We start from the raw sequence: 16,560 nt of genomic DNA, 5'->3' as shown, positions 1-16,560 counted from the left end.
TGAGTGATAGAGAAACATATTGAGAGGTCAAAAGAGAAGCCATCAATAAACATTACATTCACATGCGACACATCTTCTGAAAGACAAAAAACCGAATTTCGGAAACCTTTGTATGTTAAGGTCCGACTTGAATTTGCTAGCGCACTTTAATATGGCACATGAAAAAGAGCTCACATAGTTAATGGTTTAGTCAGCACAGTTTCTGTTTCTCTTCAATTACATGAGATGTAAACAGCTTCAGTCTAATATTTTTACTTATCCTTCACCGTACAAAAAGCCACTCCATCCACATTATGCAAAAAATTTTAAAAACAAGACAAAAACTGACAGCACAAGCACATTTCAAAACTGGTTGCATTTACATAGGAGCAAAAATCAATTGCAGATTTGGAAAACTGGCAACCAGAAGTGGATTTCCAGAACTGATTTTGAAGTTTTTACATGATCACCCACAAGTAGTATGGGAAATTGGTTTATGAAATCAGGCTTTGGGAGCCCCACATAAATGGGGTGATTGTATTCATCGCCACTGAAAAATATCAGTATTTGGAGCTGCTACATTTATGATCTCAGTGTGTACTACGGTTAAAGACCTAGTGACTTTAGACGTCATGTTGCTCATTTGCTGGAACTGCATCTTGGCTCAGTAAACATAAAACTTTGATATGCAGGCCAGTAAGCTAAGTGCATGCCCTAAGGATACTGTTTTCAATTGTAGACAGTACAAACCATGTAGTGCATACCACGGACTGTGGAATGAAATAGAAAATATGGTTACACATTTTCATATTGTATATTGACATGAAGAGCTTTAAGCATGAATGTATGATGTGCTGATTGCTGCATAGTTGATGTGATTGTGTAGACAGTTGTAAATGGTATTTATTGTTCTGCTTAAACAATGGAATAATGATTTACAGTAGAATTGACAGGATTTACTTTCATAGAGTGGAGGGATATTCTGTGAAAAGTGCCACACCATGATCGTAAACAATACATCTGAAAACTTTGGATAATATGTGCAATAAACATCATGACATCAGGTTGTGTCATGCCTTAATGGAAGGAAGCATGTCTTATGTTTTTCATGCCTCCAGATGCACAAACTGTAATTAATTCTGCAAACATCAAGAGTTCCTGTTAGATTTCTAACCGACACCCCCAAGTAAGAAGCTCAACAAGACAGTACCAATTATTGGATTACATGCTCAAGGATCACAAACTAATGATGCAGACGTCAATGACTAGGTGGCATTGTCAGTTAAGTGGAAACTGTTTTTAAGGAAAATTGGCTAAGGGACACTGTGAACTACATTGTTCCAATCAATGATGTAAAAACTCTATATATAGAAAGCACACATGCTTCCTGTAGTCATTCATTATATATAATTGTAACTGTCATATTGTAATATTATTCAGCTTTGTTTCAGTAACATTCAGAGCAACAGTTAACACTAGGTTTCATTCATTTAATTATTTCTTTTCATAACCATAACAACTTTGAAAATCTATTGATTTTTTACAGCCACTTTTCCAAACAATGGTTGCTTTTACTAAAGAGATAAGAGTTAAGCAATTTTGCTTTATTTTCATTTACTTTTAATTGGCATTGTTTCTTTATTTATGTAGTCTGTAAAGCATTTACCCACATTTGTATGTTTTGTTGTTCTGCATTTGAACTTGCATAAATTACTGTTGTACACTATGCTTTATCTGCCATTACATTAATATGTAGAAACACATCACAGGTTGTTCGGCTTGTTTAGGAAAACATTTTGTAAGTGTTAACCTGTTTGATTTGAAGTAATGGCTGATCATTCATAACGTTATAGATTTTAGGTAATTGCTTGCATGTGTGAATGTAATGTTCAGCCAAATTGAAGAAAAGTAGAGTATTACTGGTTACAGTTAACTTAAAATTTTCAGGTGTGGTAAATTTAGGGGAGAAAAATCAGAGTATCATCAGTCTGAGTAGTTGAATACTGTGAAGTTCTAGCCCATTTGAGGTTCAAAAGGCGCTGTTTCAGATGATCCATTATCACCAAAGTCTGTCTTTATTCATTAGATACCTTTATATAAATATTTATGGTTTCTAGATGCATAAATTGACTGCAATACTCTGTTTCAAATTCTGAAGGTGGCAGGTGTAAAACACAGGGAGCAAAAGGCTATTTACAATTGTACAGAAACCAGATGGCAGTTATAATAGTTGAGGGGCATGAAAGGTAAGCTGTGATTGAGAAGGGAGTGAGACAGAGTTGTTGGATATCCCCAATGTTATTTGATCTGTATATTGAGCAAGCAGAAAAAGGAAACAAAAGAAAAATTTGGAGTAGGAATTAAAATTCATGGAGAAGAAATAAAAACATTGAGGTTTGCCAATGACATTGTAATTTTGTGAGAGACAGTAAAAGACCTGGAAGAGCAGCTGAATGGAATGGACAGTGTCTTGAAAGTATAATATAAGATGAACATCGACAAAAACAAAATGAGGATAATGGAATGTAGTAGAATTAAATCAGGTGATGTTGAATGAATTAGATTAGGAACTGAGACACTTAAAGTAGTACTTGAGTTTTGCTATTTGAGGATCAAAACAACTGATGATGGCCCATCCAGGGAGGATATAAAATGAAGACTGGCAATGGCAAGGAAAGCGTTTCTGAAGAAGAGAAATTTGTTAACATCAAGTATAGAGTTAAGTGTTAGGAAGTCTTTTCTGGAAGTATTTCTATGGACTGTAAGCCAAGTATGGAAGTGAAACATTGATGATAAATAGTTTAGACAAAAAGAGAAAAGAAGCTTTCGAAATGTCGTACTACAGAAGAATGCTGAAGATTATATGGGTAGATCATGTAAGTAATGATGACCTAATGAACAAAATTGGGGAGAAGAGGAATTTGTGAGACAACTTGACTAGAAGCAGGGGTCGGTTGGTAGCACATGTTCTGGGGCATCAAGGCATCACCAATGTAGTATCATAGGCAATTGTGGAGGATAAAAGTCATAGAGGAAGACCAAGAGATGAATACAGTAAGCAGATTCAGAAGGATGTAGGTTGCAGTGGGTATTCAGAGAAGAAGATTCTTGCACAGGATAGAGTAGCATGGGGAGCTGCATCAAACTAGTCTCTGAACTGAGGACCACAACAACAGATGCTTAAACTGGATAAACATCACCTGACAATGAAAGTGGAGCATCCAGGTGACACAGTCAGATGACAGTGTAACTTTGTACACTTACATGTCATCGGTGGGTAGGTAAATGCTTAGTTTCAAGTCTGTTTGACAGGATGAATGGACATCAGAGTGTATTAGTGTTATTACCAGAACTGGTAGGGTATATAAGGTGCATGAGCAGATTCAAGCATTGAGTGACCACAATGAAGAACATAGAGTTGCCATGTATTCATGTGAGACATCATTGTTACCAACTTACGTAGTATGAAATGGTCCTTACTGTGTGTCTCCATTCAGCCGGCTTGTTGAATCGTGCAATATATAGGATTGTGGGGCATTTGGATGTGACAATGACATGATGTTGGTCTGTAATGGAATACGAAGGCAGATACACTAGATGTTAATGTTCTGGGTGACCTGATCTGACCACCACAAATGAAGATTACTGTATTACATACCAAGCACATCATAAACCCTTCACATTTGCACCTTTCATCTGAGAAAAGTTATGACCTCCCTGTAACATTCTGTGTCATCCCACCCCATTGGACAGAAACTGGCGGCACTCAGACAAGGGAATCACAATCCCATAAATCGGCTGCCATTAACACCGCAACAGAAAGGGTTGTGTTTGGTGTAGTGCCATGACAGAGAAGTATGGACTGCTGTTGAATGGTGAATGTGGTGGCAACCTGAAGAGAGGTCAAATGCTTCCAATGTTTCGGAGTGCCATAGCAGTGTTACTCCTGGTCTCATGGTGTATGAATTCAGGTCACAGCTGACAGAGATTAAGTGAACGCTGAGAATACAACCCTACATCATGGTCATCTTCCTGCAACCTTTATGTGTTACCTTTCATGTTTAAGTATATGCCACATGGGATTAGGTGAGAGGTCTAAGGTGCTGCAGTCATGGACTGGGGGGCTGGTCCCGGCGGAGGTTCGAGTCCTCCATCGGGCATGGGTGTGTGTTTGTCATTAGGATAATTTAGGTTAAGGTAGTGTGTAAGCTTAGGGAGTGATGACTTTAGCAGTTAAGTCCCATAACATTTCACACACATTTGAACATGTTTTTGTCTACACATGGCACATGCTTCTGTGGATTTTCTGTATTGTGCTGAGGTGCTCCTGTGGCCAGCAAGTATCCAGGTCTTATCCCTATTGGAGATATATGGGATAAGCTCAGATTTCTGTTCCATCCTAATGCCATCATCCAGGATACCAACATCCAGTTACAGTAGTTGTGGGCCAGCTTGTCTCAGGAGAGAATGCAACTGCTTTACCACATCTTTCCCAACTGAATCAGTGCATGAGTCCAGACCAGATGGGGTCATACTGATACGTGCCTCATACTGCATGGTTCTTTGTAAATTTGACACAATTTTGTACTCACTGAAATAGCATCATATATCCTCTCAACCTGAGCAAGTTTCATTTCGTTTCTCCTTCTCTGCTGGGTGGTTCATCTTTTTGTGAGGCAGTGTGTATTGTTTCCAAAATAGCACTTTAAGTAAGAGAGTTCAGAGATCTTTAAGTGAGTGAAAACATCTTTCAATTAATAACTGTTTTAATTTATTCTCCAAAATATTTTCTCCAATTTAATCGTTTGGTAACATGTCACAAAATATCTTTACACAGTTTTATGATAATTATATTTGTTCCTTTAATAGTAATTTTGAATGTACTCATTCGTTCTGTTATGCCCTATTATCCTCCTAAATAATAACAATAATTTTAAGCATGACAAAGAGTACAAATTTACATACAGTAAATAAAATAGAAAGAAACTTCCACGTGGGAAAAATATATTAAAAACAAAGATTCCAAGACTTACCAAGCGGGAAATCGCCAGCAGACAGGCACAATGAACAAAACACACAAACACACACACAGAATTACTAGCTTTCACAACCGATGGTTGCTTCTTCAGGAAAGCAGGAAGGAGAGGGAAAGATGAAAGGATGTGGGTTTTAAGGGAGAGGGTAAGGAGTCATTCCAATCCCGGGAGCGCAAAGACTTCCCTTAGGGGTTAAAAAGGACAGGTGTACACTCGCACACACACACATATCCATCCGCACATACACAGACACAAGCAGACATATTTAAAGGCAAAGAGTAAGGGCAGAGATGTCAGTCGAGGCGGAAGTACAGAGGCAAAGAAGTTGTTGAAAGACAGGTGAGGTATGAGCGGCGGCAACTTGAAATTAGCGGAGGTTGAGGCCTGGCGGATATCGAGAAGAGCGAATATACTGAAGGGCGAGTTCCCATCTCCGGAGTTCGGATAGGTTGGTGTTGGTGGGAAGTATCCAGATAACTCGGACGGTGTAACACTGTGCCAAGATGTGCTGGCCGTGCACCAAGGCATGTTTAGCCACAGGCTGATACTCATTACCAACAAACACTGTCTGCCTGTGTCCATTCATACGAATGGACAGTTTGTTGCTGGTCATTCCCACATAGAAAGCGTCACAGTGTAGGCAGGTCAGTTGGTAAATCACGTGGGTGCTTTCACACGTGGCTCTCCCTTTGATCGTGTACACCTTCCGGATTACAGGACTGGAGTAGGTGGTGGTGGGAGGGTGCATAGGACAGGTTTTAAACCGAGGGCGGTTGCAAGGGTAGGAGCCAGAGGGTAGGGAAGGTGGTTTGGGGATTTCATAGGGATGAACCAAGAGGTTACGAAGGTTAGGTGGACGGCGGAAAGACACTCTTGGTGGAATGGGGAGGATTTCATGAAGGATGGATCTCATTTCGGGGCAGGATTTTAGGAAGTCGTATCCCTGCTGGAGAGCCACATTCAGAGTCTGATCCAGTCCTGGGAAGTATCCTGTCACAAGTGGGGCACTTTTGGGGTTCTTCTGTGAGAGGTTGTGGGTTTGAGGGGATGAGGAAGTGGCTCTGGTTATCTGCTTCTGTACCAGGTCGGGAGGGTAGTTGCGAGATGCAAAAGCTGTTTTCAGGTTTTTGGTGTAATGGTAGAAGGATTCAGGACTGGAGCAGATTCGTTTGCCACGAAGGCCTAGGCTGTAGGGAAGGGACCGTTTGATATGGAATGGGTGGCAGCTGTCATAATGGAGGTACTGTTGCTTATTGGTGGGTTTGATGTGGACGGATGTGTGAAGCTGGCCATTGGACAGATGGAGGTCAACGTCAAGGAAAGTGGCATGGGATTTGGAGTAGGACCAAGTGACTCTGATGGAACCAAAGGAGTTGAGGTTGGAGAGGAAATTCTGGAGTTGTTCTTCACTGTGAGTCCAGATCATGAAGATGTCATCAATAAAATTGTACCAAACTTTGGGTTGGCAGGCTTGGGTAACCAAGAAGGCTTCCAATAAGCGACCCATAAATAGACTCTAGAATTTCCTCTCCAACCTGAACTCCTTTGGTTCCATCAGAGTCACCTGGTCCTACTCCAAATCCCATGCCACTTTCCTTGACGTTGACCTCCATCTGTCCAATGGCCAGCTTCACACATCCGTCCACATCAAACCCACCAATAAGCAACAGTACCTCCATTATGACAGCTGTCACCCATTCCATATCAAACGGTCCCTTCCCTACAGCCTAGGCCTTCGTGGCAAACGAATCTGCTCCAGTCCTGAATCCTTCTACCATTACACCAAAAACCTGAAAACAGCTTTTGCATCCCTCAACTACCCTCCCGACCTGGTACAGAAGCAGATAACCAGAGCCACTTCCTCATCCCCTCAAACCCACAACCTCTCACAGAAGAACCCCAAAAGTGCCCCACTTGTGACAGGATACTTCCCAGGACTGGATCAGACTCTGAATGTGGCTCTCCAGCAGGGATACGACTTCCTAAAATCCTGCCCCGAAATGAGATCCATCCTTCATGAAATCCTCCCCACTCCACCAAGAGTGTCTTTCCGCCGTCCACCTAACCTTCGTAACCTTTTGGTTCATCCCTATGAAATCCCCAAACCACCTTCCCTACCCTCTGGCTCCTACCCTTGCAACCGCCCCCAGTTTAAAACCTGTCCTATGCACCCTCCCACTATCACCTACTCCAGTCCTGTAACCCGGAAGGTGTACACGATCAAAGGGAGAGCCACGTGTGAAAGCACCCACATGATTTACCAACTGACCTGCCTACACTGTGACGCTTTCTATGTGGGAATGACCAGCAACAAACTGTCCATTCGTATGAATGGACACAGGCAGACAGTGTTTGTTGGTAATGAGGATCAGCCTGTGGCTAAACATGCCTTGGTGCACGGCCAGCACATCTTGGCACAGTGTTACACCGTCCGAGTTATCTGGATACTTCCCACCAACACCAACCTATCCGAACTCCGGAGATGGGAACTCGCCCTTCAGTATATTCGCTCTTCTCGATATCCGCCAGGCCTCAACCTCCGCTAATTTCAAGTTGCCGCCGCTCATACCTCACCTGTCTTTCAACAACTTCTTTGCCTCTGTACTTCCGCCTCGACTGACATCTCTGGCCTTACTCTTTGCCTTTAAATATGTCTGCTTGTGTCTGTGTATGTGCGGATGGATATGTGTGTGTGTGCGAGTGTACACCTGTCCTTTTTAACCCCTAAGGGAAGTCTTTGCGCTCCCGGGATTGGAATGACTCCTTACCCTCTCCCTTAAAACCCACATCCTTTCGTCTTTCCCTCTCCTTCCTGCTTTCCTGAAGAAGCAACCATCAGTTGCGAAAGCTAGTAATTCTGTGTGTGTGTTTGTGTGTTTTGTTCATTGTGCCTGTCTGCCGGCGATTTCCCGCTTGGTAAGTCTTGGAATCTTTGTTTTTAATATAATTTACATACAGTGCTTGATGAAACAATCTGTGCAAGATTGTACTGGAAATTAGACTACTCTAACCACACTCTTGTAGAGACTGAATACGCTGCCGTTCTGTATTGTACATACTTCACACCAGATCTCAAACTCATAATGCAGATGTCGGCATATTAATTCAAAGTTGTTGATGCCAATGTGGTCTTCAGTTCAAACACTGGTTTGATGTAACTCACCACACAAGCCTGTCCAGTTCATGCCTCTTCATTTCTGCATAATTCCTGGTGTCTACCCTCAGTTAAACGTACTATAGTAAAATCTTTGGTCTCCCTCTAATTTTTTTTTCCTCCTCTTCCCTTGCTGCCTACCCCCTAACCCCAACACCCAACCCCACCCACCACCACCACTTACATACAGTTTCTTCCGTTACCATTCCCTGGTGTCCTAGGGTATGTCCTAACCACTTACTCCTTCATTTAGTTATGTTCTGCCATAAAGCTTGTTTCACCTCAATACAGTTTGGTGCCTCTTCATTAGTTACTTGCTCCATCCATTTAATCTTGCGCATTCTTCTGTAACACAACATTCCAAAAGCTTCCATACTGTTCTCATCAGTAATGATAATCATCCATATTTCATTTACATACAAGTCTATCCTCCAGACAAATACTTTCAGATAAGACTTCCTACACCACTGGCCATTAAAATTGCTACACCAAGAAGAAATGCAGATGATAAACGAGTATTCATTGGACAAATATATTATACTGGAACTGACGTGATTACATTTTCACCCAATTTGGGTGCATAGATCCTTAGAAATCAGTACCCAGAACAACCACCTCTGGCCATAATAACGGCCTTCATATGCCTGGGGATTGTGTCAAACAGAGCATGGATGGCATGTACAGGCACAGCCGCCCATGCAGCTTCAACACAATACCACAGTTCATCAAGAGTAGTGACTGGCATATTGTGACGAGCCAGTTGCTCAGCCACCATTGACCAGAGGTTTTCAATTGCTGAGAGATCTGGAGAATGTGCTGGCCAGGGCAGCAGTGGAACATTTTCTGTATCCAGAAAGGCCCGCACTGGACCTGCGACATGCGGTCGTGCATTATCCTGCTGAAATGGGTTTTGCAGGGATCGAAAGAAGGGTAGAGCCACAGGACGTAACACATCTGAAATGAAACGTCCACTGTTCAAAGTGCTGTCAATGCGAACAAGAGGTGACCAAGATGTGTAACCGACGGCACCCCATACCATCACGCCGGGTGATATGCCAGTACGGTGATGACAAATACATGCTTCCAATATGTGTTCACCATGATGTGACCATCATGATGCTGTAAACAGATCCTGGATTCATCCGAAAAAATGACATTTTGGCATTCGTGCACCCAGGTTCGTCATTGAGTACACCATTGCAGGTGCTCCTGTCTGTGATGTAGCATCAAGGGTAACCACAGCCATGGTCTCCAAGCTGATAGTCCATGCTGCTGCAAACATCTTTGAACTGTTTGTGCAGTTGGTCGTTGTCTTGCAAATGTCCCCATCTGTTGACTCAGGGATCGAGACGTGGCTGCACGAGCTGTTACAGCCATGCGAATAAGATGCCTGTCATCTCAACTGCTAGTGATACGAGGCCATTGGGATCCAGCACAGCATTCCGTATTACCCTCCTGAACCCACCAATTCTATATTCTGCTAACGGTCATTGGATCTCGAACAATACAAGCAGCAATGTTACGATACGATGAACCGCAACCGCGATAGGCTACAATCCAACCTTTATCAAAGATGGAAATGTGATGGTACACATTTCTCCTCCTTACACGAGGCATCACAACAACATTTCACCAGGCAACACCGGTCAACTGCTGTTTGTGTATGAGAAATCGGTTGGAAACTTTCCTCATGTCAGCATGTTGTAGGTGTCGCCACCGGCACCAACCTTGTGTGAATGCTCTGCAAAGCTAATCATTTGCATCTCACAGCATCTTCTTCCTGTCAGTTAAATTTCGCAGCTGTAGCACATCATCTTCATCATGTAGCAGTTTTAATGGCCAGTAGTGTATCATTTAAATTTATATTCAGTGTTAACACAGTCCCTTTTCATAAAAGTTTCTCTTTCCGTTAGAAGTCTACATTTTACATCCTTTTAACTCTGCCATTCAGATTTATTTTGCTCCCTAAATAGGATTTCATCTACTGCTTTCAATGTTTCATTTCCTATTCTAATTCCCTCAGCATCACTTGATTTAATTTGATTACCTTCCATTATTCTTATTTTACTATTGTTGCATTTTATATAATAATTTCTTATCAAGATACTGTACATTTTGTTTAACTGTTTTCCAGGTCCTATGCTTACTCATAGAATGAAAGTGTCATCAGAAAACCAGTCAGTGAATTATTTACCTTTCCAGATTTCTGTTTGGTCTCCTTTATTGCATGTTCAGCATACATATTGAGTAACATGGAGAATAAACTACTATTCTGTCTTCTCATGCATTTTTCAGTTACTGCTTCCTATTCTAGTCGTTTCCTCTTATAAGCATAGTTTGATCTCTGTACATTTTGTAGATAGCCTTTGCTCCAAGTATTTCATCCCTGATAAGTGATAAATTGCAACTGAAGAGAATATTCTCGTCAAGAACATGAAAAAACGTTTTCTAAATTTACCGATGCTATAAAAGTGGAATTGCCTTTCTTCAAGCTTTTGTCAATGATGAATCATCATGTCAGAATTGATTCACATGTTACTACATGTCTCCAGAAACTAAACTCATCTACTCTCAGGTCTGCTTCTCCCAGTCATTTATTTCATCAGTAAATAATTTGTGTTAGCATTTTTCAGTCATGATGTGTTTAAATGATAGTGTGATAATACTCCAATCTTTCAGCATTTGCCTTGTTTGGCATTGGAATTACTGCTTTCTTCTTGAAGTGTGAAGGTATTTTACTTGTCTGTTATATTCTACGTACTGCACAGGACATGGAATTAAGAAATTATAGTAGCACTTTCAAACACAACTGATTGGCAGACAGAATGTGTCTGTGTGTGTGTGTGTATGTGTATGTGTTTGTACAATTTAAGCAATTCAAACATATATTAAAATAAGGGAAAGGCAACCTCTCCCTTATAAAGGATCAATAGTTTCTTTGAACTATGAAGATAGGAACTGTCTCTACCCCTGGCCTAAACCTCCACTAGTCTGTTCTCACTGTCCCACCTTGCCTTTTCTCTACTTTCTTCTAAGCCACTCCTTCTAAATCCGTATCATACACTCACTTCTACCTCACCGATCTTCCTCTCCTCCTTCTCCCCATGCAGGCATTCTCCCTCTCCTTCCCCCTCTTTCTCCTCTCCCCTTTTCAATCCTTCTCCCATCTCTCTCCCCTTCCCTTCACCTTCATCATTTCTCCTTTCTCTGCTTCCATCCCCCCCCCCCCCCCCCCCCCCACCGCCACCGCCCATTCTACCCCTCTTCCTACACCTCTGTTTGTTGTGCTGCTGTACTCTTTTCATCTAGTGGTGTGGCAATGAGGTCATATGCCCAAAGACCTGCCTGTTTCCCACCTCCCCCTCCTCATCTCCATCAGCTCAGGCAAGTGCTTTCAGTAATTGAGTATCGATAATTAGCCTTGCTATTGCCACAGGAGTGTGTGTTTGAGTGTCTATTTTGTTGTATGTATGAACATGTGGGAGATTGTTAGAAAAAGAGATAGTTCTCAAAAGCTAGTGGAAATTCTGTTTGCTGTTATATGTTTCTGTGCTCTATGCATCAATTAGCTTATTTGACATGTTGCTCAATCCAGGAATTTCCATTATTGTTAAATGTATGTTATGTATACCATGACTATAAATTAAAGTCTTTTCCACAGAAAGACTACTAAGTTTCTAACATGTGTTTCCAAGTGTAGTTTGATATGTACCCAATATCTTTAATTGACAAATCAAACCAAGTCAATCAAATCAAGTAAGTATGTTTTTGTGTTTCTGATGCCACATGCAGTTACAATCTTGCCTTTAAATGTCATATCTCATTTTTGTATGAGAGATACTCAAGAAGTTTTAATAATCACCTTGAAAAAATAAAGTTACATACTTAATGTTTTGTTTGTTTGCATATCTGTAGTCTTAGTACACATTTCAATCCTCCAATCAAAGCACAACACCAGACAAACCAGGACAAAATGGCTGTAGCCTTTTGATAAAGCAGAGTATCATGGAGTAATTCATTTTCTGTATTTGAAGGGGTACAACACTGTAGCACTCTGTGAAGATTAGGTGGAAGCATAAAACAATGTGTCATGACATGATTTAGTGGTTGGGAAGTGCAGACAGTTCCCATATGGTCAAAGAAGAATCAGGAATCATAAGAGAAGTGGAGGTCCTGATGCTCAAAGACTGGCGTTGTTGTTGTTGTTGTTGTTGTCTTCAGTCCCGAGACTGGTGTGATGCAGCTCTCCATGCTACTCTATCCTGTGCAAGCTTCTTCATCTCCCAGCCTCTACTGCAACCTACATCTTTCTGAATCTGCTTAGTTTATTCATCTCTTGGTCTCCCTCTACGATTTTTACCCTCCACGCTGCCCTCCAATACTAAATTGGTGATCCCTTGATGCCTCAGAACATGTCCTAGCAACCGACCCCTTCTTCTAGTCAAGTTGTGCCACAAAATCCTCTTCTCCCCAATTCTATTCAATACCTCCTCATTATTTATGTGATCTACCCATCTACAGGGTAAAGCAGGAGTAGGTTTAATAATGAATAAAAAAAATAGGAGTACGGGTAAGCTACTACAAACAGCATAGCGAATGCATTGCCGTGGCCAAGACAGACACGAATCCCACATCTACTACAGAAGTACAAGTTTATATGCCAACTAGCTCTGCAAATGAAATGTATGAGGAGATAAAAGAAATTATTCAGGTAGAGAAGGGAAACGAAAATTTAATAGTCATGGGTGACTGGAATTCAAAAGTAGGAAAAGGGAGAGACAGAAACGTAGTAGGTGAATATGGTTTGGGGCTAAGAAATGAAAGAGGAAGCCGCCCGGTAGAATTTTTGCACAGAGCATAACTTAACCACAGCTAACACTTGGTTCAAGAATCATAAAAGAAGGTTGTATACATGGAAAAACACTGGAGATACTAAAAGGTATCAGATAGATTATATAATGCTAAGACAGAGATTTAGGAACCAGGTTTTAAATTGTAAGATATTTCCAGGGGCAGATGTGGACTCTGACCACAATCTATTGGTTATGAACTGTAGATTAAAACTGAAGAAACTGCAAAAAGGTGGGACTTTAAGGAGATGGGACCTGGATAAACTGAAAGAACCAGAGGTTGTACAGAGTTTCAGAGAGAGCATAATGGAACAATTGACAGGAATGGGGGAAAGAAATACAGTAGAAGAAGAATAGGTAGCTTTGAGGGATGAAATAGTGAAGGCAGCAGAGGATCAAATAGGTAAAAAGACAAGGACTTGTAGAAATCCTTGGGTAACAGAAGTAATTCTGAATTTAATTGATGAAAGGAGAAAATATAAAAATGCAGTAAATGAAGCAGGCAAAAAGGAATACAAACGTCTCAGAAATGATATAGACAGGAAGAGCAAAATGGCTAAGCAGGGATGGCTAGAGGACAAATGTAAGGATGTAGAGGCTTATCTCGCTAGGGGTAAGATTGGTACTGCCTACAGGAAAATGAAAGAGACCTTTGGAGGAAGTAGAACCACTTGCATGAATATCAAGAGCTTTGATGGAAACCCAGTTCTAAGCAAAGAAGGGAAAGCTGGAAGGTGGAAGGAGTATATAGAGGGTCTGTACAAGGCCAATGTACTTGAGGACAATATTATGGAAATGGAAGAGGATGTAGATGGAGATGAAATGGGATATATGATACCGCATGAAGAGTTTGACAGAGCACTGAAAGACCTGAATAGAAACATGGCCCTCGGAGTAGACAACATTCCATTAGAACTATTGACAGCCTTGGGAGAGCCAGTCCTGACAAAACTCTACCATCTGATGAGCAAGATGTATGAGACAAGTGAAATACCCTCAGACTTCAAGAAGAATATAATAACTCCAATCCCAAAGAAAGCAGGTGTTGACAGACGTGAAAATTACCAAACTATCAGTTTAATAAGTCACAGCTGCAAAATACTAATGCATATTCTTTACTTGTTAGCCACACAAACTGGGGAGGCCTCTAGGTTGTCCCCCTGGAAAGTCTTTCACTGCTTGCCACCTCCCACATGACTACGCTGAGGTGTGAACCTTAGTGCAGGCAGTAACCTAGTGGACTGGTGAGGAATGTGTGGGATGTGCTGGATATTCCTTGGATCCCCATATATGGCCCCCACAGTGATGTCATTTACAACAGCCTGAAGATTGATAACTGAAGCCAGCACCAACTGGAGCTGTGAGCAAATGGCCACCAACTAAGTTGCACACTAACACAGTTTTCTCAGTTTCTATCCATACTAAATATGGAGGAACTGTATGCTAGACAGTTATTAAAACACAGGACTGAGGCTATTAAATATACAAATATGCAAGAAATTTAAAAATTTAAACTACAAAGCACACAGGTAACTCAAAAAAATAAGTCACTTCTAGTTAGGAGCTTGTATTACAATTCACAAATGAACACTGTGCTCTCCTGCACTGCTGCAGGTCTGGAGGATGCCACTTAAATAAACAGTCTTAAACTGTCACTGCCTGTTCAACACAATACAAATTACTGTGCTTATTGTGCTTTAGGACCCTCACGGAATAGTGCTAGTAGATTATGATGTAAATAGCAAACCAGCATAGGAGCTTACTATCATAATCATCTGATTAGATTATGGGGTGCTCTCAAGACAAAGCTCTGCTGAAAGCCATCCAAGGAGGTGTTCTGGCTCCACGATAGACCCCAGCACATTCTACACAAGATACAGTTGAACATAGTGCTTCTATGAGCTATCAGATTTTGCCTCACTCCACATATTCCTCTTGGCATGGTGCCCAGCGACTTCTATCTCTTTCCGTGGATGATGAAACAGTTGTGTGATAGGCATTTCCAGAATGACAACCATGTGATTCTCAGTGTGGAACATTTCCTGAACAGCGAAAATGCAGAGTTCCACAATCAAAGTCTCTGGCAAGTCATCCACTGTTGGGCAAAAATGTGTTACACTGAAGGAAGAATACATAGAGATGGATTTACACCATCACCAAGTTTCATAGTCGCACCTAGATTTTCAAGGTGATAATCTAAACTTTATGATTTCCTCCAATAAAAAAAGGAAAAGAACTACCCACTACATGAGATATAGTTTAAATCACTCTGTTCATAACAAGAAATAAGTAGTTATCATGCTCCTCAGTATTGAACCAATGATAAAACTTTTTCAAATTGGGTAATAACAAAATAACATATGACAGACTGCCAACCTCATTCGCAGGTGCTGGAAAACTCATGTCTATTCCTACACAGTTTGCTAATTCCTCAGTTCACAGTCTAACATAAAATATAAAAGAATTCAGTATCAACACTAACTGTGAACTCTCATATCAGATAGTCTTTTTTCCCTTTATTGCTTCCTGAACATTTAATGTTGCATCTGACATTATTACTTAGTTCAGTGTCAGCTATGAGGCACTAAGTTACATATTATACATGAAAACATTTTCAGCATATAGGCATTTAAAAATTGACACTTGGGAATCTGTGAACTTACAAGGAAACAAATGCTTACATCATAAGAGTATTGCTCCGCTGCCACACTTAAAGCCGTCTTCCCATCTTCACCAACTGATTTGAAATCTGCACCTGCTTCCAGCAACTTCCTTATCACATAACGCCTATCCCAGCGATAGCGGGAGTTTAAGAGTGCTATTTGTATTGGAGTCTGTCCTTTCTTATCAACTGAGTGTGTGAATTCTGGACATTTGTCCCACAAGAACTCAAAATTTTCCTTATATCCAAGTGCTTGATGAAGCACAGTTCTTCCAAGCACATCCTGTATTGAAAGATCAGCACCAGCATCAACAAGAAGTCTTATGACCTGCAAAAGGCAGAAATACCACTTAAATATCATGTGCAAGTAAATATAGTATGCAAACAATTCACAAAAATTATTTTTAATGTATTGAATATAATAGAGGGAAACATTTCACGTGGGAAAAATATATCCAAAAACAAAGATGCTGTAACTTACCAAACGAAAGCATTGGTATGTTGATAGAGACAATAAACACCCAAACACACACATATAAATTTCAAGCTTTCACAACTGGCGGTTGCTTCATCAGGAAATAGGGAAGGAGAGGGAAAGATGAAAGAATGTGGGTTTTAAGGGAGGGGGTAAGGAGTCATTCCAATCCCGGGAGCAGAAAGACTTACCTTAAGGGGAAAAAAGGGACAGTTATACACTCGCAAACACACACACATATCCATCCACACATATACAGACACAGGCAGACATATGTAAATGCAAAGAGGATGTCAGTTGAGGCGAATACAGAGGCAAAGATGTTGAATGACAGTTGAGGTACGAGCGGCGGAAACTAGAAATTAGTGGAAGTTGAGGCCTGGTGGGTAACGGGAAGAGAGAAT

General features: G+C 41.0%; 1 protein-coding gene across 1 annotated transcript in view; it reads right to left on the bottom strand.

Moving 5' to 3' along the window:
- LOC126284410 (serine/threonine-protein phosphatase 6 regulatory ankyrin repeat subunit C-like) overlaps nt 1–16,560 on the bottom strand; it is a 312,174-nt gene that overhangs the window by 182,974 nt on the left and 112,640 nt on the right. The window contains exon 6 of the mRNA XM_049983326.1: nt 15,701–16,009. Within this exon, the coding sequence (XP_049839283.1) occupies nt 15,701–16,009 (309 nt within the window). The remainder of the gene's footprint in view (nt 1–15,700; nt 16,010–16,560) is intronic.

This window comes from Schistocerca gregaria, chromosome 1 (genome assembly GCF_023897955.1).
Source record: "Schistocerca gregaria isolate iqSchGreg1 chromosome 1, iqSchGreg1.2, whole genome shotgun sequence".
Classification (NCBI taxonomy): domain Eukaryota; kingdom Metazoa; phylum Arthropoda; class Insecta; order Orthoptera; family Acrididae; genus Schistocerca; species Schistocerca gregaria.
The sequence above is the reverse complement of the archived record's forward strand: the minus strand, read 5'-3'. Positions and strand labels throughout refer to the sequence as shown.